This window comes from Adiantum capillus-veneris, chromosome 15, assembly GCF_014529385.1.
Source record: "Adiantum capillus-veneris isolate H3 chromosome 15, ASM1452938v2, whole genome shotgun sequence".
Classification (NCBI taxonomy): domain Eukaryota; kingdom Viridiplantae; phylum Streptophyta; class Polypodiopsida; order Polypodiales; family Pteridaceae; genus Adiantum; species Adiantum capillus-veneris.
This window is the reverse complement of record NC_140945.1, coordinates 14811916-14837328: the sequence shown is the minus strand read 5'-3', so window position 1 is coordinate 14837328 and position 25413 is coordinate 14811916. Positions and strand designations below refer to the sequence as shown.

At 44.6% G+C, this 25413-nt stretch overlaps 1 protein-coding gene across 3 annotated transcripts in view; it reads right to left on the bottom strand.

Annotated features, from left to right (window-relative positions):
• Positions 1-275: 275 nt before the first annotated feature.
• Positions 276-25413, bottom strand: part of LOC147440309 (vacuolar protein sorting-associated protein 26A-like) — a 59411-nt gene continuing 34273 nt past the window's right edge. For 2 of the 3 annotated variants that reach the window (XM_086530085.1, XM_086530084.1), the window contains exons 10-13: positions 1568-1623; positions 1297-1472; positions 760-940; positions 276-609 (exon numbers count right to left, since the gene is read on the bottom strand). In XM_086530085.1, the coding sequence (XP_086386211.1) occupies positions 768-940; positions 1297-1472; positions 1568-1623 (405 nt within the window). In that variant the 3' untranslated portion in view covers positions 276-609; positions 760-767. The remainder of the gene's footprint in view (positions 610-759; positions 941-1296; positions 1473-1567; positions 1624-25413) is intronic. The other variant, XR_015190375.1, reaches the window with a different exon arrangement.

Below are 25413 nucleotides of genomic sequence, written 5' to 3'. Positions count from 1 at the left end.
AACATCATCGGGGGGGGGGGGGGGGGGGGGGGGGGGGGGGGGGAGAGAGAGAGAGAGAGAGAGAGCTGACTCTTGAAAAGCTCTCACTATATGCATACTCTGCGTTTTTCATTGCACCCCACACCGTCGTCTACTTTGACATTAGGCATATCTTTTACTCAAACCTCTTCATTTTCTTGAAATCAAATGTCTTCAAACAGGTTCCAATTCACAGATAGTAACAAAAATATAAGCTAATTAGCAGTAATCGCCACTTGACAAAAAAAACGCACGAGTTTAACTGAAGTCGCAGCCTTTCACAATAAAAATTGTTGTGGACTGATGACTTCTTTGTATTATTACCTATTCAAGTGTGGTTACAATTCTGTAGGTCATTCGGAAAACCTAAGGCTATGGATCATTCTAAAGTCAAACCATGTATGGCATTCTATTCTCTACTTCCAGTATCAACTGTGGCTAACTCTACTACAAAAGAGCAGCATGGGGGCAATCAACACCATGGTTTGATTACATTTGACCCACTAGAGTGGCCAAATACAAAGGTTTTGCAACCAATTAATGATGACATGTAAGCTCGATCAAGTTCAAAGATCCTCAAGGTCAAAAATCCTGCATGCAATTTAATAAAAATGAGTTCTACAGAATTTTGCTTGAGTCATAAAAAATAGATGGTGGCAGGTATAGTAGTTTTAAAATCGTTTTCAATGTTTGCAAAACAACCTCAGACAACTCTATGAACAGACATCGAACACAACTTACAGTCTTTGCTAAGAATCCAATCGATACATAGTGATCTCCTGTTGCTTGAAATATCTTCTGTCCTCTTCATCAACCAAGACAAGATTGAAGAAGTACTTCACACTGAATTTATTGTTGATGTTGCGGTAAGTTGGAGTGAGATCATAGTCACTGAGAAAAAGTCTGACTGGTATTGATTCTCCTGAGAGTAACATAAAAGAGCAGTAACATGTGACAAATCGACATCATTCTTGATGGTCTCTAAAGTTGGTTTTAGACTCGATTAACATAACAAAACAAGGTGATGACTCATGTAGGCATTCTGAAACAAAGGAGAGTCAAATGACACATTAAATGTTTACAAGGTCTTTTGCACTTCTAAAACGATTAAAATAAAGGGAACTACAATGCTTCACATGCAGAGGTAAATCCACTAAGTAAAGAAAAATAACGAACATTCAAATGTTTGCCTATCTGACTTCGTCACTAAGGTTTGTTTTGGAAAGCTAACAATAGTGGCCCAATCTCACTTTTTTCTAAAGAAAAATGGCTACTTACCGCGGACAGGTGCACCATCCATTAGTTCAAACTTGGCTAAGGTCTCTGTCTCCACATATGTATTGGGGCCAGAGCCAGTTGATTCACGACGTCTGATTTCAAGCTCCATATGCTTTATTTTGATGCGAACTAGCAAGAAATAGATCTTGCCTATAACCACATCGCTTAAATGATATCTAGCAACAATAATGATGGATGTCATTACGCCAATATACGCACCAGAACCTTCTCAGCTGAATAAAGCCTTAAGAACAACATTTTGCAAACGTACTTATCTTTGCTGTACTCAAACTCTATGTGCAAACAATCTTCAATGCCAACCTCCATCTAGTATTGGACAAAAGGTAGAATCACTCTCTCTCTCTCTCTCTCTCTCTCTCTCTCTCTCTCTCTCTCTCTCTCTCTCTCTCTCTCTCTCTCTCTCTCTCTCGATGAATGGCGAGGCTAGCCAGTCTCAAAGACGGATCACAGACTTCTTCAGAGCAGACACGGGACAACCGCAAAAGCCACTCCCACAGCAGAGCTCCCCCTCGTCTCACACCAGAGGCACACTGATTGACCGAGCGATTGAACTGGGGAAATCCAGGCGCCCGCGACTGCGAAGAACTACACAGCATCGACGGAGGCTACGACAGAAAATTCGGAGCACGCTGGCCAGGTATGCACAACGCCCGGTCAGACTACTAACTATGGAGGAAATTGATGAGATTCGCCAACGACCGATGCTAGATCTCTTGTGATTCAGCTATCCCAACAAGCCGCCCATTTTTGGCTTAGTTTTTTGCTTGGCTCACATCGACCAACTTAGGACCCCATAGTATATATCTTTGTTTTGTACTGTTGTTAGGTTATTTTGTTACTCTGACTTTGTATCAGATCCACCACTTTGTAACTTTCGGGTCTCATAGGTCACTATGGCCTTTTGAAGACGTTAATATAACATTTCATTTATTTCATTTCTCTCTCACTCACACACACACACACACACACACACCTGCACATTTAAATCCACACAGAGACACACCCGTTCCTCCCCCATGTGATCCCTAAAAGAGAACTTGATGCCATGAAGAAAAGGGCCCTTATTGTACAATTTCAGGATGAGGCAGCCCGCACGATATTCATGAATAAAAGATTCATACTCCAAAGTTTGGAGGGTGCTCCCATTTTCTTAGATGACCACTTCTGCAGAGCATGCATGTTGAGGGTGTTGCAGGTGAGAAGAGACCAAGAATCTCTCTGCAGAGATCATTGATGACCGTCCCATGGACTTTGCCATCACAAAAATAAGGGCCCACAAGAGGAGGAGGAGATGGAAGCCTCACCATATGCATGCCTATCAAAGGAGACCGTGTATTACTCTACATTAGGAGAGGCGGCCCACAAGAGGAGGAGGAGATGGAAGCCTCACCATATGCATGCCTATCAAAGGAGACCGTGTATTACTCTACATTAGGAGAGGCCTTTCTCATGGACTTCAATGCCCACACACAGAGCCGCCAATGTGAGATGTATGATCACGAGGACACACAGATATTACACCTATTAGAGCCAGCATTGGTAGGTACAGCCCGTACCAGTCGGAGGCCACTAAGGGGATCCCTTTCTAAGCTGGGATCACGTCACAGTCTCGTTTATTATAACGGGATGATGCAGGGGTCTAATTCAGGGGGCTATAATGCTCTCCCACATGGAAGGCATACACAAACAGGAGGGACGGTGGTGAATTACCTTATGGGGTCACTAGAGGCAAACTCTGGGACTACGGCTTGGTTTCTCTTATCTCTTGGTTTTTGTTTGTATAGCTTGCTTGCTTGCATCCGCCTTAATTCTTTTGTATTTGATGCTTGTGCTTGTGGATTTGCATGTGCTTGGGGTGAGTGTTGAGTGTGTTCTGCATGATTGCTTGTGGTTGAGGTGTGAGCATGTATGTTTGCTTGTTTCGCTTGTTTACTACTTGTCCTTTTTTTGTTTTTCCTCTGTTTGATGAGTGATTAGGTTTGAAATTGGTTTGGTGGGTGTGGGTTGGTGGGCCTCTTGCACCATATATTGCTTCTGCTTGCAAGTTGGAGAATGTCAGAGCCCTGTTGATCATTGCCAGGGATGGCTATGTTGGGTATAAAGGCTCACCCAAGGTGTGGAGACACCTTTATGTACTCTAAAAACCATACATAAAACATTCTTTAACTTTTAGTGTACTATAGTTAGAAGTACACGCAACACTCTATCACAAAATGATGATGTGGCAGTACTGCCCGCGAGCGCGCGTGCACACACACAGAGCAGATGACGTGGCAAGACACAACGGCATGCTGATGTGGCAGAAGGTACGGACAGGTTGTACGGCATGATGGCATGGCAAACAGTACGGATTTCCATGATTTGCACTGACAGGTGCTGATGTGGCAGCCTATATGGATTTTCGCAAATTGCGCTGATGGCTTTTGGCAGCTTTTAGGAACCAATTGCTTTTGGGACTTCTTGTTTTTGAGTTTACTTCTTTTGGGGCTCTGTTTTGGGGCAACCCTTGTAAGAATAAACAGACCCTTTGGGGCCTCACTCTTCAGAGCATCTGGACGTGGCGTCTGAGAGCAAAGGACCCCTCGTGTGTTGTGCTTTGCTCAAGCATTAATATAATAAAGAAATACTGAAAGGGGTGCCAGGTTTTGGGGCCAATACCTTTGGGCACGAAACTACGTCGGGCCGTGTCTACTCAAGTTCTGAAGTTGTGAAGTATTTAAAGTGGTTTTCTCGTGTGTCGTGTTGGATTCCCGACTTGGGGTGCCCAAGTTTGTGACACACTCTGCGTACTCTCTCTCTCTCTCTCTCTCTCTCTCTCTCTCTCTCTCTCTCTCTCTCTCTCTCTCTCTCTCTCTCTCTCTCTCTCTCTCTCTCTCTCTCTCTCTCTCTCTCTCTCTCTCTCTCTCTCTCAGAATCCAGCGCTACCACCAGCAACACTCAACGCTATCTACAAACTGGTAACAAAGCGCAAGCGCAATTTTGCGCTCTTCCACGCACACACAGCAGCCACTGCTTGGAACAAAAGTCAACTTCCATTCAGGAGTTGATGAGTCATGCGAAACGGGGTTTTGCCATTCACTCGGGCAGTCTGACCTACCCCACAGATGAGATCATGACACAAAGAGCCGAACAGACTTCGAAAAATGAAAGTAGAAAGAGAAAGAGCAACCCAGAACAGAAAGAAAAGGATGCACGACCCTAACTTACTCCTCAAGAGAGGGCTCGCTACATAAAGGAGGGGAAGGGCTTTGGATGCGGGGAAAATGGACATATCTCCGCGAAGTGCCCTAAAAGGCACAGAGAGAATAGAACGACAAGGACGACGAGAGGCCTAAGAGTTAGAAGCAACTGAGGACCGTGGAAGAAAAGGCAAGACGAAAACAGGATTGGTTCCAGATTGCGTGGGTACCGATCCCAGCACGATGGACGAGAGTATAGAACTTTGTCGAGCTTGGGGCAAAGTGAAAGACCAAGAAGCCATGATCTTCTTTGATGGAGGAGCCAAGGCCAACTTCATTTCAACGGAATTGGCGGTGCGGCTCGAGATCACTCCCGATAGGATGGGATCACTTGCAGAGGCAGCTCTAGCGGCACCTCGCAGAGACGTAGCCATTACACCTGTCATTGGCAAACTTCGCTTGCATTGTCATGGGTATTTGGGGCATGAGGACTTTTACATAATGCCTTTGGAAGGTTGTGATGTCCTCTTGGGAATTCCCTGGTACCACAAGAACACGGCCATGGTCGACTATCGGGCAAGGAAAGCGACTTTGACCACAGAGAAGGGCAGAACCATTGTACTCCATGTAAAACTTAAGGGCTTCGGCCATTTCTAAATTAATGAAATCCAGTCTGTTTGTTTACTCGATCTTTTTGAAAGAGTTGAATGATGAGGATAGGACAAATATGTCTGAACTTGATAAAGAACGCCAAGATTTTCTCCACTCTCATGCCGATTGCTTCTCAGAGGGCATGCCAGGCGAGTTACCACCCGCTCATCCTGAAGATCATACCATTGATCTGATACCTGGAAGCACACCACCAAACCGGCCACCTTACCGTGTGAGCCGAGCCCAAAACAAAGAAATTATGAACCAAGTGAAAGACCCCTTGGAAAAGGGTCTTGTCCAGCTTAGTACTTCACCGTATTGCTCTCCAATGTTGCTGGTTTTGAAGAAAGACGGATCTTGGAGAATGTGCATCGATTATAGAGCTCTCAACAAAATCACCGTCAAGAACAGATTTCCGATTCCTAGAATCAATGATATACTTGACCGACTTCATGGATCCTCGTGCTTTAGCAGGATCGACTTGAAAAGTGGATATCATCATATCCAAATCGCACCGCGACGTCTACAAGACAGCCTTTCGGACGACTTTTGGGTTATTTGAGCTTTTGGGGTACCTTTTGGCTTAACCAATGCTCTTGCAACATTTAACCAGATGATGGACAGGATTTTTCGAGAGTATAGACTATTTGTTGGCACTTTCTTTGACAACATCATTGTTTTCTCCAACGATGAGGTAGAACATAGAGATCATCTGCTTCAAGTCTTTCAAGCATTACGAGATCACAAGTTAGTGATTAATGCGAAGAAAAGTGAATTTTTCCTACCAGAGATACACTTTTTGGGACACATTGTGTCAGCAGCAAGAGTGCAAATGGATCCGGCCAAGATAGAGACTATTCGTAATTGGCCTGATTTGAAGAATGTCCATGAAGTTAGAAGCTTCTTGGGATTGTGTTCGTACTACAAGCGGTTCATTAGAAAGTTTGCAAAGGTTGCTTCCCCTTTACATGTTTTGACACAGAAAGGAGTCCTTTCTCGTGGGGACCCACAGAGGTAACTGCCTTTCAGACATTGAAAGAGAAATTGACTACGGGACTAGTTTTGACTTTGCTGGACTTACAGAAGTCATTTTAAGTATATTGTGATGCTTGTGGTTGTAGTCTGGGTGCGGACTTAATGTAAGAAGGCCATGTCATTGCCTACGAGAGCCGATTGTTCTCAAGGCCGGAATTGACAGCAAAGATTTATGAGAAAGAGCTTTTGCCGGTTATCCATGCTCTTACTCAATGGCGGCATTACCTACTCGGAGCGGATTTTACTGTCTTTACAGACCATCAGAGTTAACACTACTTCTTGTCACAAAAGCAGCTATTGGAAAAGCAGATGCGGTGGGCGAACATCTTGTCACAATTTCACTTCCAGATTGTCCATGTTCAGGGACAAAAGAATTTGGTGGCAGATGCTTTGTCTCGGAAGCTGTTGATTCTGGCTATTTCCGCGATACATCATAGGAGCTTCGAGGATATGGTCGATCAATATGCCACGTATACAGATTTTGCAGACATTTTCACACGGATACAAGATGGGGAGATAGTAGCGGGATATTCCATTCGGGATGGCTACTTGATGAAGAAGACCATGTTGTGCGTTACACAGCCGTTGAGGGAAAAGTTTATGACTGAATGCCACTGTCCGCCTTTTACGGGTCACCGCGGCATTGCTACAACCTTGAAAGGGGTAGAGAGAGACTTCTTTTGGCCGTGACTCAAGAAGGATGTGGACGAGTTTGTGCACAGTTGCTTGGTATGCCAGAAGGTCAAGTTTGACGGGCATAAAGCACAGGGATTGTTACAACCTTTGCCCATACCCACCCGTCCCTGGGAAAGTATTGCAATGGATTTCATTTTTGATCTCCCGAGAACATAGAGTGGTCACGATGGTATCTGGACTGTTATTGACAGATTTAGCAAGTAGGCTCATTTCATTCTAGTGAAGACAACAATCAAGCAAGATCATTTAGAGAGACTGTTTGTGGCCCAGATTTTCAGATTACATGGCATACCCGAGACGATTGTCTCCGACAGGACCCCAGATTCACGAGTTTGTTTTGGAAGGCAATTTGGGAGAACATCGGCACACAGTTGCAATTCTCGTCATCTTTCCACCCGCAGACTGACGGGCAATCTGAGATTGCCAATTCAGTGGTTTTAGATTTATTGAAGTCTTACATCTCAGATCAGAAGACTCAATGGGAAAAGTATCTACCTTTGGTGGAATTTGCCTACAACAACACGGTACACTCTTCAACGGGGAAGGCGCCATTTGAGATTATTGAAGGTGTTGCGAAGGTTCCACCCTTCCTAAGCACGAAAGATAAGATTTTTGAAGCTGATGAGTACACGCGCGACTAAGACACGGCTTTTGCCAAGGTCTGCGACGCTTTGCAGAAATCTCAGGAAAGACAAAAAAAGGCAGCAGATCGCCACCATCGCGATTTGAAATTGAAGGAGGATGATTGGGTGCTCTTACGATTTGAGAAGGCACGCCTAAGAAAGAAGAAGGGAAAGGAGAGGCTTTTTCCAAAGCTTAATATGAGATACTACAGACCTTTCCAGATCTGCGAAAAGATCAATGATGTCTCCTTCCAACTGAAACTGCCCGACACTTGAAGGATTCACAATGCATTTCAGTGAGTCTCTTAAAACCTTTTAAAGGCGATGTGCCCGAAGATGGGGAGCCTGACGAGCAACCCGAAGTGGAAGAAAAGAGGAGATCCTTGTTCCTGAATAGATTTTGGCACATAAGGACAGATAGAATAAGGGTAAAGTCAGAAGGCGGTTCTTGGTTAAATTCAAGAACTATCCTGCATTGGATGCGAAGTGGATGGAGGAGGAGGACCTAGCAGATACTCCTCAGATTGTGAAACTTTACCTTGAAGCTTTTGGTTTAGCATAGTCTACTCCAAATGGAACCCCGAATTCAGCTTGGCCAAAGATCTAGTGCAGTGGGTTGCACAAGAGGGGAGTTACTCCGCTCCGTTGTCAACAGATGCCTCGAATTTTAGAATACTAGAGTCACTGATGTCTCTTTGAGCTTCAGGGATACTGAGAGCTGACAGTATTCTGCTGTATGACTTTATGAAATGGAGTTCCCGAATATGAAACTGATTTGTTCTTGACTTGTTTTAGTGCAGGAACTGATAGACGAAATGACTGCAGCATTTTGGTCTGAATGATCTCGATAAACATGGTTGCAACAGAGATTAGTCAATCGGGCATCTATGAGGTCTTGAGTGGATCTAGATGCAATTGCTAATTGCATTGCCGATAAATCATGGTCTGAGATCCGAATGAATGTTGAATGTGATTTGTCATGTGATGTCCTGTGATGTCAAGTGATGTCTTGTGATGTGATTGTCGATTGGTACATGTGCTAGATGTATGTTCCTAGTACGTAGGTACTAACAGTCAGTGTGCTAAGATAGTTTATGGCTTTTGCCTGTTTTGTAGGCGTAATCGAGGGCGATCACAATGCTTTCAAGAGGGGGGTATGTCACAAATGGTGACATGGCTGCCCAGTACACACACTCTGTGTCCTGTGGGAACCCCGGGAGATCATCAAATGCTGACGTGGCTACTGTACGGCAGCCCCGAAAATTGCGGATAATTTGCCACGTGGCAACAGTACAGACGCCCGTGATTTTCGGCCCAATTTGCGGCAACTTTTGAGCATTGCTTTTCCTACGCAAGAGATGAGAGAGAGAGAGAGAGAGAGAGAGAGAGAGAGAGAGAGAGAGAGAAACCTCTTCTGCTTTATTTTATGAAGAGATTTTGATTTTCAGCTTGGGGCTCTGCTTTAAGCATCCCTTCATAAACATTTAAATATGTGGGCAGGGCCTCACAAATCAGAGAATCTGGATGCAGAATCTGAGAGTGAGCGCAGGCGCCTACACTCTTGTACTTTGAACACAGATTAATACAAAAAGAAATACCGAAAGGGGCGCCATTCTCTGGGGCCAATATCTCTAGGCACGGAACTCCGTCAGGCCAGTGTCGAATCAATTGTGAACTATGAACTGTTTTGAAGTGATTATTTGTGCTGTCGCGGTAGATTCTCGACTTGGAGTGTCCAAGTCTGTTACAGCTTGTCACGATGAAAACACGCTCTGTAGGCACTTCTTCACGAGGGAACCTACGCACTAGGCCCCGGTGACATCGGGTACACTTGGGGCAGCCATGGGCATCACCGGCAAACGTCTTCTTTACGGCTGAAATCTGCAACAGCATCTTCTCCTTGCGAAAACTGGTCTTTCCTTTGGGAGAGGGCGTGTGATGCTTTTATAGCTCCCTGGCCACGGCAAAGATAACAGAGCATTGGCTGCTCGCGTAGAGATCGCAGTCGGTTTTTTTTCTTTTCCTTTGTTTTTTCTTTTTTTTTTCTCTCTGCTGCCAAAAAAAGAGAGAGAAAAATCGTTGGCTGGTGTTTACTGCTTTATTTAATCATAGGCTGCCCACTTATTAAGTGGGCGGTCAGTCACCTTTTTAAAAATGGTATGAATCTGTCCAAAAACTCAATAAAACCTTATAAGTTAAAAACAATGCTTTCACACCACTTCCCAGGCGACGGGCGTCCCTAGATGCAATCACATGCACAGTTGCAATGCAGACATAGACTTCCTCGCGGGAAAGCATCTGCTTTCCCGAAAAGCAATCCTGCTTTCTCATAAAGCATCCGTTTTTCCTCAAAGTCCTCTGAACCCATCTTCATTCAAGTGCTTGCTTTTCCTTGTGCACAATTCTAACACAGTTTGGAATTTCCTCTCGACTATGGATATCCCCTTTCCGATGCACCCGTCATCCACCTTGTGACGCATCAAGAATACTCATCACCTAGTCCTTTCCTACCGAACTTACGGTACAATCTCCTTCGCGATGCTCTGTCACCTATCCTATGACGCATCAGAGATATCCGTTCCCGGATGGTCGGATACTTCTTTCCGATGCTCCCTAGCACCCATCCGATGTGACGCATCAGAAGTACCTGTTCTTGGTGGCCTTACAGATATTCCCGTTCTCAGTGTTCCCGTCATTACTCTAAATGACGCACTTAGAAATATCTGTACTTGATTGTCTCCAGTGAGAAAAACCCTCACTTAAAATTCCAATAATTCATTTAGAATTATTTTTCTTGGTGTTCCAAGCGAGAAAACCCTCACTTCTAAATCCAATAATTCATTTAATATTATTTTTATGTCAAATAAAGCCAATTTAGCAACATCCCTCTCACTTATAAACAGTGGTCCTCAACTGTAGAGGTCCAACTAAACTACCGGGAGAAACCGGAAAGATTCCAAATCTTACTCAATGATGAGTTGAGCTGGTCCTTTCTCAGAAGAGAACTTTAAAATTAATTTTTTTTAAAAATCAATAATTCAATAATTCAATACTTACCTTACAAGTTCATGTCCTTCCTCTAGTACCTCGAGTATATCCTTCACCAATCATCAAACTTACGAGCCATGTAAGAACTCATCATTCGTGTCTTTCCAACAGATCGGAAGTTTCCTCATCCGAGAATCTGTTAACTCACTTCCACCTTCTCAACCTCAAGAAGAATAATCCTCCTAGAAATCAATCTAGGTATCTGTGCGCACAATCTTGCGTTTTTAGTCCTAAGGATATTAAACCTATTGTGTCCTCCCACATAGGGAATGCCCAATCATAGAGCATTAATCTCGATATCTTGCTTTCTCAAACAGAGTCTGTGATCACATTAAAGAAGGTTCTTGTTCCGGGCCTTTGCTTTGGATAGGCCAATTGTTCTGATCCGAAGATTCCTTGTGCATTGTTGCACGTCTTTCCGCGTTTTTCCTCGAGCGGGTTGTTACCACGTGCAATGTTTTTCCGACGCCCATTAGCGTCTCTTCCTTGCAAAATCATAAAAAATGATTCACCTTGCAAGTATCAATGACGACTTGCAAAATCTTAGGTAGATAAAATTCTAGCCATACCATTCTATGAACCTATGTTCAAACTCGGCCCACTTAAGGGCAAACCCGCTTTAGATCTGAATGATGTTCTCCCATATGTGGTTAAGGTAATTCTTACCATTTTGAAACGGTTGGCAAGTTATAATCTTACGAACATAATAGTTTGAATTTATTCCAGTAGCGTATAAATGCTACTTGACCTGCTCATGGAGAAACATATACCGCAACCAAAAGTTGTTGTTGTAATGGTAAAAGCACATAGCGTACTCAATGATCAACCACCATCAGAAAACCTCTTCTCCGTAGAGAAACTCAAATTCCTTCTACCAAACACATCTCAAATAGAGATTCTCGTGTCGGAATATCCTTGCACACAAAAAGGTGCTCAAGAGAGTATAACAAACTCTCGTGCAGTTCCTGAAAAGGAAGTTGGTTCATCTCATTCCGTTCATCAAAAAAAAAAATTGACTAGTAGATGACCCACATAGGTCTGCATCTTCGGTGAACCTGGGAAATTACCTTCCCTTCGTAAGATCTTGAGCGAAGACGCTCAACCTGACGATCCCTTGGCTCGATCTTAGAGCAAAACCCACTCATCAAATAAACTAGGATTCCAATCCTTGGATTCCTCGAGCACATGCCATAGCAATCAGTCTCTTGCCCCTTCCCTCATAAAGAGTGTTCATTCACTTGTGCAAAAAGCACTACCATATCTTCCCTTATCGGGTAAGGGGTGTAGGCTCATAAGGTACCCAAGCTTGACAAAAGCTTTTCTTGCTTGAAATCGCGGAATGGTTCTTTGTAATGTCCTTCCCGCAATAGCAGGTAATCTGTTAGGAAACTATCAGATACTAGATCAAAGACATGCCCTCTCACTTAAAGTTTGAGGGTCTTCTGATTCAAAAACTCGGGAGTTAGATTGAATTCCCTTACTCCAAACTTTCTCTGGATAGCAACGTATCCTTGGAGGAGAGGTAACAAAAATTCGTTATTTCTGTGTTCAATGGTTCCCATCCCACTGCAGGGATTAGATTCTATGTACACTGAGGTGTACACTTTCAACTTGTATTGCTGACTCCACCATCCGCTGCAAAGTATCTTGCGGATGTGTCTACAAAATTTGGGCAAAAGTCATTCGTTAAACTTCTTTATCGTTTCTTCCTCAAAGAGGTTCAAGAATGGAGCCACCTTGGAAAGAGTGAACGAATTTTGATTCACATAATCCATGACTCGCTCGTGCTCCCATCGGGCAAACCAATCCCAATCTTCTTTGATGTCTTCCTCAAAGCGTAGAGGAAAAAAAATTGTCCACAAATTCAGCCTTTAATTGAATCCAAGTCTTGTTGTGAATTCCTTGCAGAGCTTTGGTATACCACCAAGTACTTGCAATTCCCCTTGAGATGTTTGGTCACAAGCTTCGCCTTCGACGCTTTTCAAAAATTGTCGTTTGCAAAGGCAACTTCAAACTGTCGAATGAAAGCGGTAGCTTTCGGGGAATCTTCCCTTCCGTCAAAAGTATCAAACTTGACTGAAGTGTTCCTAGGTCTAGAGACCTTCTTCATATCCTTCCTGGAATGACGGGATTTCATGGCTATGGTTCTCGATTGATGTTCATGAATATTTTCTGGATTCTGAGGTATCTTGAGCATTCCGCTCCTCGGATTCTCTAGGTTCTTGAGCATCATGCTCTTGTCGCCTTCTCAGAGAATCCAAAGTCTTGTGTCGACTTCTTGTAGAGAGAAAAATTTTCCCAACTCTGCGAGCTCTTCCTGCAAGGCTTAGGGTTCCACCTGCTTACTTCTCTCTTGGTTTGTCATAGCTTCTTCCCGTATCTTCCCAGAATCGTCCTCCTTTACAAAGAAAAAGAGGAGACCATGCTCCGATACCACTCTCACAAACGGGAGCGCATAACAATATAAAATATACTCGGATAAATAGAATTTATCACTTAATACTGAAGCCAAAGGATATAGAGAGAAATAAATAGAGAGAGAGAGAGTGAGAAGATCGACACAGTACTGGGACCAGAAGATGGTTTGGTCCCCCCCAGTAATAGTATCTTTAGAAGTCTATACAAGCACTTGAACCGAACGTATTACCACATTCGTTCTAGGATAAGACTTGATAGTTCCCGGAAGCCTCGGCTTCCTATTCCTAGGGCAAAACCCTATTCCAAGGAACTTCCGTTCCTTATTCCAAATCCTCGGGAACCAAGGTTCTCGCCTCTAGATCTCACCTTCCAGACTCTGTGCATGGCATCCCTGCAACTCTTTTCTGACTCTGTTTCCAGATTCCTCTTTCTTGGACACGAAATCCTTACTTGGGAATCCCGACTTCCGGATCACAACTCGAGAGACTACCTCTCCCCGATCCACGGATCTACTTCCCAAACTCCGGTACAAAACCCTTGGGCTGATCTGGCTCTAGTTCCTCGGAGCGCTTTTCTCCTGCAGAGGCTTATGCCTTCCTTTGCTCCTACTCCCTCACTAAGAGGAAGTACACCTGCAAACAAATACTTAGAGAGATCATAACATGAAAATCGTTACCTTCAAAGTCTCGACGCTCGAAATGCAACTCGGTTCTCAAAAAGCAAATCCCCGGAAGAGATCTCTACATAGAAAATCCTCTCTTCCAATTCTACACACAAAAGAGGTGTTCTCGGGTTCCTTCTCGTAAATCAAGCCCGGCTACGACGTCTATGGGCTGAAAACAAAGAAAAACAGCAGCTTGTCACGATGGAAACACGCTCTGTAGGCACTTCTTCACGAGGGAACTCGCGCACTGGGCACTGGCGACATCGGGTACACTTGGGGCAGCCATGGGCATCACCGGCAAACGTCTTCTTTGCGGCTGAAATCTGCAGCAGCATCTTCTCCTTGCGAAAACTGGTCTTTCCTCTTGGAGAGGGCGTGTGATGCTTTTATAGCTCCCTGGCCACGGCAAAGATAGCAAAGCATTGGCTGCTCGCGTAGAGATTGCGGCCGTTTTTTCTTTTTCTTTTTCTTTTCTTTTTGTTTCTTTTTTTTTCTCTCTGCTTCCAGAAAAAGAGAGAGAAAAATCGTTGGCTGGTTTTTACTGCTTTATTTAATCATAGGTTGCCCACTTATTAAGTAGGCGGTCGGTCACCTTTTAAAATCGTCTAAATCTCTTCAAAAACTCAATAAAACCTTATAAGTTAAAAACAATGCTTTCACACCACTTCCCAGGCGACGGGCGTCCCTAGATGCAATCACATGCACAGTTGCAATGCAGACATAGACTTCCTCGCGGGAAAGCATCTGCTTTCCCGAAAAGCAATCCTGCTTTCTCATAAAGCATCCGTTTTTCCTCAAAGTCCTCTGAACCCATCTTCATTCAAGTGCTTGCTTTTCCTTGTGCACAATTCTAACACAGTTCGGAATTTCCTCTCGACTATGGATATCCCCTTTCCGATGCACCCGTCACCCACATTGTGACGCATCAAGAATACCCATCACCTAGTCCTTTCCTACCGAGTTTACGGTACAATCTCCTTCGCGATGCTCTATGTCACCCATCCTATGATGCATCAGAGATGTCCGTTCCCGGATGGTCAGATACTTCTTTCCGATGCTCCCTGTCACCCATCCAATGTGACGCATCAAAAGTACCCATTCCTGGTGGCCTTACAAATATTCTCGTTCTCGATGCTCCCGTCATTACTCTGAATGACACACTTAGAAATATCTGTACTTGGATGTCTTCAGTGAGAAAAACCCTCTCACTTAAAATTCCAAGAATTCCAATAATTCATTTCTGGTGTTCCAAGCGAGAAAACCCTCTCATTTCTAAATCCAATAATTCATTTAAAATTATTTTTATGTCAGATAAAGCCAATTTAGCAACAGCAGGGAAAGAAAACGAAGGATGGTAAGAAAGATGATGATAACTCTTTCTCAAAAGAAGTTGCTAAAGCAAATGTTGCATCTAGTGTGGTCATTGAAGAGATTTCTGACACTAAAGAAGTGCTTGTTGCAACCTCAAGCATTAATGGAGATGTTATGGCAGCAACAAGTGATATGTACATCACCAAAAGGGAAGTGATAATGATGCTTTGCTTTCAGCTCATGTTGATTTATCCAATCTTGGATAGTGGACAGCGTGCCTCTTTTCACGTTACTCCCTCTTTGGAGTCGTTTTCTTCATACACTGCAGGTTGGCAAGCTCTACAACGGCAACAACTATGCATGTGAGATAGAGGGTGTTGGCACCATTCATTTGGCTCTTGAAAATGGCCAAGATCTGATTTTGCAAGATGTACGATATGTCCCTGGCATTAAGAAAACCTATGAACGACTTGGGCATGCACGTCTTGCTAGAGGCACACAAAGGTGCCACGGTAGGTCCTATGCTAACTACGACTGACGCTAGATTGTAGCAGAAGCTTGTCCATGTGGCGCAAGTGTAGTACGCACGTGACAAAAAGGTAGCAAGAAGGGGACTTTATATTACTTGTATTGTAAAACATTACCTGGCAAGTTTTTGGCTATAGCGAAAGTCCATTCACAAATGGAGCTTTGGCACAAAAGACTTGGCCATATGAGCCAAAAAGGCCTTTAGGTTCTCTCCTCTTTAGGGAGATTTGACGTAAAAGTGACTTTTGTAATTATTGTATTGTATACATGGAAAACATGTGAACTCTTCTTATTACAAAAATGTCGCTAAGAAGTCTAATGCTCTTGATTTGGTACACTCTGATGTATGCACTATGCATGTTAGTTCATATGAGGGTGCACGGTACTTTCATTGATAATTTCTCTAGAAAGTCATGGGTGTTTGTGTTAAAGAGCAAAAATGAAGTGTTGGATGCTTACAAACAGTTTCAAACTTTTGTTACCACACAGAAAGGGCTTAAATTGAAAGCGATGAGAACGGATGATGGGGGAAAGTATGTCTCTAATGAGTTCAACAAGTTTTCCGAGTTGCATGGCATTAAGCGGGAGTTGACACCTCCATATAACCCTGCATCAAATGGAGTGGTTGAACGATATAATTGCACACTTTGTGAGAGAGTCAGATGCATGTTGTCCATAGCTAATCTCCCACAGGAGTTTTGGGGAGAGACTTAAAACTGCAGTTCATGTATGCAATCGCTCTCCGAATCATGCTTTGAAGAATAAGCATCTCTGAAGAGGTTTAATCTAGCAAACCTGCTTCATATGACCATTTGTCTGTCTTTGGCTCTAAAGCCTTCATGCATGTACCAGTAGAACTGCGGACCAAACTTGACATTAAATCCATCCAAGGACATCTTTATGGGATATGGAGATGAGAGAGAGATGGGTTATAGAATTTGGTTACCTCAGAACAGGAGGATAATACGCAGCCGATATATAGTGTTTATTGAGGCAAAGTTGCTGAACAAGGCTACACTAGGTGATCTTGACAAAAAGAAGGTCAAATTTCAGTATGAACAACCAGTCATTAATTAGCCAATTAACTGAAAATTTTGTTCCTATTGATGCTGAAAATGAGCAACAACCTGTTGTGCTACAGCCAGAAGATCATCAACAGCCAATAGATGCACGGGATGGGGGTTGAACAAGGTGAAGAACATGCTTAAAATGGATTACAGCATAGAAGAATTTCTGAAAATCAGCCACCTAATGATGGTGTGTACATTCCTGATGATAGAGGCCATTGCCACAAAACATGGACCATTGGATAAGAAGGTCTACACGTGTCAGAAGACAGCCACAGAAGTATCAGCCATCTTTGTATTGCATTTTTTTGACAAATGAAAATGAGCCTCTAACATATAAAGAGGCACAATCGTATGAAATCAAGATAAATTGGAGCTTGCTATGCAAAACAAGATGAATTCTCTATATGTAAATGATGCATGGGAGCTTGTACCTTTGCCTAAGGGTAGGAAAGCTATCCCTAACAAATGGGTTTACAAAGTGAAATGTGTTAACAGGAAGCCCAAGTATAAAGCACAGTTGGTTGCGAAGGGTTATAAACAGAAGGAAGGTATAGACTTCCAATAAGTCTTCTCACCGGTGGTGAAGATGACTACCCTCCATGTATTGTTTTCTCTCGCTCTGCTCTCCTTGATTTAGAGTTGGATCAAGAGGATGTAAACATTGCTTTTCTTCATGGTGACTTGGATGAGGAGCTGTACATGGAACAACCAAAAGGTTTTGTCACTCTAGGAAAAGAGCATTTGGTATGCACACTAAAACGCAGCTTGTACGGACTGAAACGAGCCCCAAGAAAGTGGTACAAAAAGTTTTGACACGTTTATGCTCAACCATGGATTTAAACATAGTCATTATGATCACTACTTGTACACGAAAAAGGTTGATGATGGAAGCCTTATTGTGCTAGTTTTATATGTGGATGATATGTTGATTGTAGGCAAGCATAAGAGTATTGTCAATGCTCTTAAAAGGCAGCTGAATTCAGCCTTCTCAATGAAAGATTTGGGGGCAGCTGAACACATTTTGGGCATGCGGATTAGAGGAGATAGAGAGAGACGCTTGTTATTTCTCTCTTAAGACAAGTACATTGGCAATGTACTTGAAAGGTTCAATATGGTTGATGCTAAGCCTCTTGGTGTGCCTTTACCGCCACGTACGAAGCTTAGCAAAGCTGATTGTCCCAAAGATGATGTGCCTGCAAAGGCTATGGAGGGTATACCTTATGCATCAGCTTGTGGACCTCTGATGTATGCCATGGTAGCCACATGGCCTAACATTTCTCATGCAGTGGGAGTTGTCAGTAGATTTATGTCTAATCCTCGCAATCCACATTGGGAAGCAATGAAATACATCTTTCGGTACTTAAAAGATACACAAGAGAAATGTATATGCTATGGAAAGGATACATTGGAATTGGGAGACTATATGATTCAGGCATGGCAGGAGATCTTGACACTCGGAAATCCACCAGTGGGTATATCTTTACTCTTGTTGGTGGGGCTATCTCTTGGTGTTCGAGACTACAGAAAATTGTGGCATAGAGTACTACAGAGGCTGAACGTATTTCAGCCACAGGGCCCTCCAAAGAAGTTGTTTGGCTTGGCCGTCTTGTCAAAGATATTGGACTTCCTGCACGTGCTCCAATGCTTGGTTGTGATAGCCAAAGTGCAGTATATCTGGCTAAGAATGCCATGTTTCATGTTCGTACAAAACACATAGATGTTCGGTACCAATTCATACGACAGGTGGTCTTGGATGATGATCTTGTCACACTGACTAAGATCAAAACCCAAGATAACCCTGCAAATGTTTTCACTACGAATCTTGCAAAGGCCCAGTATGAACATTGTATACAGTGAGTGGGAGTTGTTTAGCTTAAAGGTACCTCTTCGGGCCTTTAAGTGGGAGGTTGTTGGGTATAAATGTCACACAATGATGACGTGGCAATGTCTAGTGGGACAAACCCAAAAGAAACTGACTTATAAGTTGGAACTTATGGAACAACGTATGGGAACCAGGTGGCTAGAGGGCTTTCCCATTTGGTGCCACAAGTTGGGCTTACAAGTTACTCTAACACCTTGGACACTCGACCCACACAGTGAGATCCGGGACTATGCCCGGAACCGATGGTATGATGATGAGTGCAAGAGGCGCCTCTGCACACAGCAAGCATTAGGAGCGATCACCCAGAGGGAGGCCAGACGACAGATGCGGCATCTTACACGCCGCAAGCGACGGGCATACGAGGAGGCTCAGTATTAAGATCTATATCATTTATTCATGAGCAGAGATGCAACCACAGCTTGGCGCAGGATTAGGGAGCCTCGCCCCCTACTCCCATAGAGGACCCACAGATATGGAATACTTATACAGAGAGCCTCTACCATGTCCCCCATCAGCCATCGATACCGCAGCCACAAGAGCCTCGCCCCACCACATCGACTTTCTTCACTGCACAAATGATAGAGAGAGCTATTCGACGCCTACAACATGGGAGATCGTCAAATCGTACAGGTATACAGAGTGAGCACATTATATATGCAATCGATGCACTTGCTCCTTTTATTGCTTGCCTGTTTAACAGGGCACTCGCAGAGGGCTTCCCAGCTGAGTAGACCATGCATACTATAGCACCTATCCACAAAGCTGGGGACATGACGGACCCAAACAACTACAAGACGATTATGATTGGCCACACGTTGGCCAAACTCTATGGTGCAATGATGGAAGCGGAGTTGAGTACTTATGCAGAGAGAGAGGGGCTACGCGCTCCTGGCCAGGCCGGCTTTAGACGAGCCTTCTCCACCATCGATCACATTTTCACGCTGCGTTGTCTGATTGACCAAGCAAAAGCACTGAAGAGGAAACTCTATTGCTGCTTTGTGGATTTCCGCAAAGCCTTCGACACAGTGCCACGTGAGCAACTCTTCCAGAGACTTCAGTCGTTGGGGATACCAGCTGAGATGACTTGGGGGATCTATGCATTGTATGAGCAGGTATTGGGGTGAGTACGATGCCCACGAGGCCTATCGGATACCATTGCTAGCACTATTGGTGTGAAGCAAGGGTGCCCACTCTCACCTACTCTATTTGGGCTCTACATCGACAAGGTAGCTGACTTTATCATACGGGGAGGAGGTGGTGGGGTTGACATCTCAGGTACAGTGGTTCACATTATGCTATATGCTGAGGATATTATTTTAGTGTCCGAGTCACACGAGGGACTTCAGCTACATCTACAGGCCTTAGATGACTCCTGTGCACAGAGGGGGCTAACAGTGAACCTTGGGAAAACTAAGGCTATGATATTTCATACATCTGGGCAGGTTCGACGAAGGACGACTCTCACTCTCACAGGAGGTCAGGTCGAGGTGGTGGACTCCTATGTATACTTGGGGATCACATTTGCTAGCACATCAGGGCGCTTTTATATGGCCCACGCAGCCAGAGATAGATTGACAAGAGGATATGCTGCTTTGGCCATGCTTGAGCGACAGTGCCATCAGGCACACTTTCAAGAGCCCCGCACAAAGGGGTGGCTATTCGATACTCTGGTTACACCAGCATTGATGTATGCAGCGGCAGTATGGGCACCCGGACTCTCAGATTACTCTTGGACACAGATTGAGAGACCTCAGATTTTGATGCTCTCGCGGGTGATTCGTAGCAAGCCTTCCGTACCACATAACATTGTTAGAGCAGAGCTCGCTGCACCACCCATGCTCGTAGAGGCTCTCTTTCAGGTTTGCCGCTTTATCCATCGGATGCGAGATATGGACCAGGACAGATTATCACGCAGAGCTTTTGAGGCATCCAGACAGTTAGCTGAGACCGGTGACACAGGATCATGGTATGCGGAGATGATACAACTACTAACGCACTGCAGCTGGGATATAGATCATTTACCACCTCTCCAATATGATCCCATGCTCCACATTTGCAGCTCTCACATAGTGAGAGGAACACAGTTATGCGACAGGACCTATTGCAGCGCTATATGAGGCGGACATGGATCACCCCTCCCGAGCCCTTGCCCACGAAGATGCTATACTATAGAGATTGCTTTATGAGCATCTCCGAGGATGGGTTTATTCAGAGACCTAGATATATGGATGTATACATGCCACACAGTGCCATAGTGGCGATTGGTCAGCTCAGAGTGTCATCCCATCAGCTTGAGATCGAGACAGGTAGAAAAGCACGGGTCCCCAGAGCCGAGAGGATATGAAGGTTATGCCAGGAAGAAGTGGAGAGCAAGGAGCATTACATTTGCAGGTGCAGAGCACATGGTGACATTAGAGAGAGATACACTACCATCTTCCGGTGGGCTCCCTTCACTCCGTCAGATTATGGAGTCAGTAGATCAGCGTCGACTTGGCCAGTTCTTGGTCGACATGCTCTGCTACGGGTCCCTTCTACCGCTACGAGTGGCGGGCGACAGTCACAGCTCACTGATTTTTTCCAGAGATTTAGACCAGTGCCGTCTCCGACACAGGAGGGGGTTACACTTCAGCGGGTTGAGGACCTCCGAGCCAGACGGAGACCGCGAGCACCAGGTTACAGGACCCCTAGATCACATCAGGGGGAGATTATAGTGACTCGGGCCAGGCATCACCGTCATATCCAAGAGCGGATAGCCTACCTCCACACACACCCAGAGATTATGCTCCAAGGGATTTTTACCTCACCATCACCTATGTATCAGATATTACACCCCCACTATGGTACTGGATGAAGCTAGATAGATATGCATTACATTCTTGTATACCCTACGCATATAGGTTGCATATTGAGCCTTAGCAGTAGGGCTCCATGTCACAAGACGGGCACCACATGCCAATAGAAAAGAACAGACTGAAACATACTTTTAGCACTTCAATAACAACTGAACTGAGAGAGAAAGAGAGAGAGAGAGATGACACGCGACACGGAGTGGCGGAATTCCACCCCAGAGAGTATTGGCCCCAAACCTTGGCGCCCCTTTCGGTATTTCTTTTTGCATCAACACAGTACAAGCCGGTACTCCAGACTCTGCACCTTCTCCAGGAAGCATGCCAGAGAATGAGCCATAACCTCATATTTAAAGACCCTTGGCCTGAAAAGCAGTTACAATGAAAAGCCTTCAAAACTCAAAAGCTTCTGGTACAAAAAGCAAAGCCAAAAGCTGCCAGCATAAATCACGGAAATCCGTACAGCCTGCCACGTCATCAGCCAGCACAAAACACGGAAATCCGTACAGCTTGCCACGTCATCATGCCAGTGCAATTTTTTAAAATCTGCCACGTCATCAGTTTTTTTTGTGTTTGTGGGTCCTACTTTATTTTACTCTTTATATCACTTGGGGCCCCATCGGACGGGGTCCCCATAAGTTGATAGGACTTGTTTTGTTACTTGTTCTTCTTAGGGTTTATAGGCCCCTCGGCCGGCATTTGTAAGTTGGCTCCATTCTTCAAGGCTTTGACACGTCAGCAGTTTGTTACACTCCATCCACCATCCACTACATCACACCAGCAGCTCGGTACTTAGTCTACCTCTTTTCATGTTGTTATTATCATTCTGTCCTCTTTTGATATCCAGAGGACAGTGACAATTGTACACTGATTTGTCTCATAGGCCGAGTTCGGCCTCTAGCAGACGTTAACAAAGATCAAGCTCTCTCTCTCTCTCTCTCTCTCTCTCTCTCTCTCTCTCTCTCTCTCTCTCTCTCTCTCACACACACACACACACACACACACACACAGAAGAGATCTGGAGAAAGACAATCTCAAAGACAGATTATTGATTTCTTCACACCAAACATGTTATGTGCACATCTAACCCTATGTGCATGTGGACAACCTATAACTCCTATTTCTAGGGTTAAGGACAACCTAGGAAGTGTTCCAGTACCCTTGTAAGCCTGTACGCAAGACGTGCATGTCCAAGCACTTTAGATTGGTTGCATATCCTCTGAGTGCAAATGAGCATAACCAATGTCTACTACGTGTAGGCATTGGAGAGTGTTCCCATACAATTGCATTATTACTCGGCCTAGGTATTTATCTGCATGTGAATCACCTCTTATTAATAGTTCATCAACTTATTAATAAGTGACATTATTTCATCATTTTAGAAATCGTGGGGTTTTTAGTTGCATTGCCCTACCCACCGCTTACCCCATATATAAGTGACCGTAGGGTCCACTTCTGAACAATAAGTCTGTATCCTCAGTACCAGTACCAAATACCCGCAGTACCACAGCCTATCTGGCGTTTTTGCACCAGACCAGCCCATCAGCATCAGCATTTTCAAAATTCAGCCACAACCTTGCTGCACCGTCGCAGTACCAACCATCAGCACTAGCGTTTTCAGTTTTCAGCCCAAGACAGCACATCAGCCGGCATTTTCAGATTTAGCCCTTAGAGCAGCAAGTGTTTTTCAGTTTTCAGTCCATCGCCGCCACCGGAGATAGCAGATGAGCCCATAGCCTGGTCGCCATTGCAGATCCTAGCCTGAATCCCTAGATTTTTGCATTTCAGTGTGAGTTACACCACCATTGCTTCGACATTTTGTATGGTTAGTGATTGTCCCGGGCTGGCCACCCATTGCACATCACATAGGTTGCACGAGCGGGCACTTTAGCATGTGTCCGGCCAGTCATTTTTTGAGCTTGGCTGGGTGCACACATATTTTAGCCATATTATAGGCTTTTATATTTTTGACCCAGTTACACATTTTTTCCCTACCTCAACCCAACATCCTATAAAAGCACTGCTTTGGGTTTTGTATTCAATACATTGTGTATTGAGTGCTTGCTTGTTGCGTATCTGAGCTTCTAGCGTTTCACACTCTCCTCTCTCTTCCTCCAGCGTTTTTGGCACGCGTGGGCTCTCTCCCTCTCCGCTGCTCACTCTCACCCTGAACCCTTAGCCTCGCAGGTCCAATCATCTATTGCAAGATCCCATCAGCATCTCAACATCTAGTACCATTGTATCAGCATTTTGTGCAATCTAAAGCAAATACCTCTCTGGCCATAGAGGAGGGCGGCCTTGGAGGGGGTTTGGGACCTTTTTTTTTTTGTTGAAAAGAGCAATTGCTATATACTAAGTCAGAGAGACTTCTAGAGATGCTCAAGAGAGCTTGTCTTCTAGAAGAAGTACAAATTGTGGATGATCAGTGGCAGGGTTGTATGTACATCAAGGTGCAAACTGAGAAGAATGATGAATAAACCACCGTGGAGGGGTATAATGCAACGTGATCGTGCCTCTATCCATACTGAAAAGAACTGTAGTACAAGCACATAGTCGAAGAAACTGATGTCGTCTTTTCTCTGCTGCCCTAGAGAGGCCTACTGAAGAATCCCATTAATTGTGCAAGGTATGCAAAAGGTCAGACCAAACTGCAACCAAAGTAGTGGTCACATGAGAAGGACGACCACCCAGACCCTTAGCACAACGAGCCTTCCATATAATCCACAATACTATGCTGCATATCGTAGCAAATAGACTCATGTACTAAAGCAAGCACCATGTCCAGTGTGCCCCATCTGTATCCCAAGGCTATCAGCAAAAATACTCAGTATCAAAATCTTTCTCTTTCTAGTCTATTGCACAACTCTTATGAAGTAAAAGGAAGTCTCTTTCATTCATTAAAAGGAACCTTGAGGGCATTGAGCACTCATCCTGAGCACACACCATCAATCACTTCCGCTGCACATTACAAGACACTAGACATAGAGGAGCAGCCACCACTGCAAAGCTCAACCCAAACTCACACCCGCGGCACTCTCATTGACCGAGCACTGGAGTTAGGGAGATCGAGACACCCCTATGTCACGAAGACGTGTCAAGCCACTGAAGAACGGAGCCGACTTGCAAATCTCGACCCCTAAGTGAAGAAGCAGAAGCAACAGATGTACGGAATTCTCCAATTCTCACTGCCTGCTGGCGTGGCAAATTGTACGGATTTTCGCAACGCACGTTGGCTTGCTGACGTGGCAGATTGTACGGATTTCCGGATTTTGCCCTGGCTTGGTGACGTGGCAGTTGTATGGATTTCTGTAAATTGCGCTGACTGCTTTTGGGGCCACATGCTTTTGAGTTTAAAGATTTTCATGTAAATTGCTTTTAATGGCCAAGGACCTTTAAATATGAGGCTAGGGCTCATTCTCTGACACTCTTCTGGGAGAAGATGCAGAGCGTGGAGTACCAACTTGTACTGTGTTGATGCAATATAAAGAAATACAGAAAGGGGCGCCAAGGTTTGGGGCCAATACTCTCTCGGGTGGAATTCCGCCACTCCGTGTCGCGTGTGCTCTCTCTCTTTCAATTCAGATGTTATTGTAGTGCTAACAGTCTATTCACTTTGTTCTTTTCTATTGGCACGTGGTGCCCATCTTGCGACGTTAATATATCATTCTCCCTCCCTCCCTCCCTCCCTCCCTCTCCCCCCCCCCCCCCCCCCCCCCCCCCCCTCTCTCTCTCTCTCTCACACACACACACACAGACACAGGTGTGTATGGGTGTGTGAGTGCGTGAATAAAAAGAGGAAAATGGTATAACCTTTCTATCACCCAAGTGTGGTAGATTGGTTATGCCATTTCCCTCTTGAATAACAGGTCTTGAGTTCGACTCTCATCGAATAGATCTTGCAGGTCTCTTGAGAGAGTTTCCTACGATGTTAAAATAATTCTTCTTCTTCTTCTCTCTCTCTCTCTCTCTCTCTCTCTCTCTCTCTCTCTCTCTCTCTCTCTCTCTCTCTCTCTCTCTCTCTCTCTCTCTCTCTCTCTCTCTCTCTCTCTCTCTCTCTCTCTCTCTCTCTCTCTCTCTCTCTCTCTCTCTCTCTCTCTCTCTCTCTCTCTCTCTCTCTCTCCAGTTACAGACCCCCCAAGCGTCTT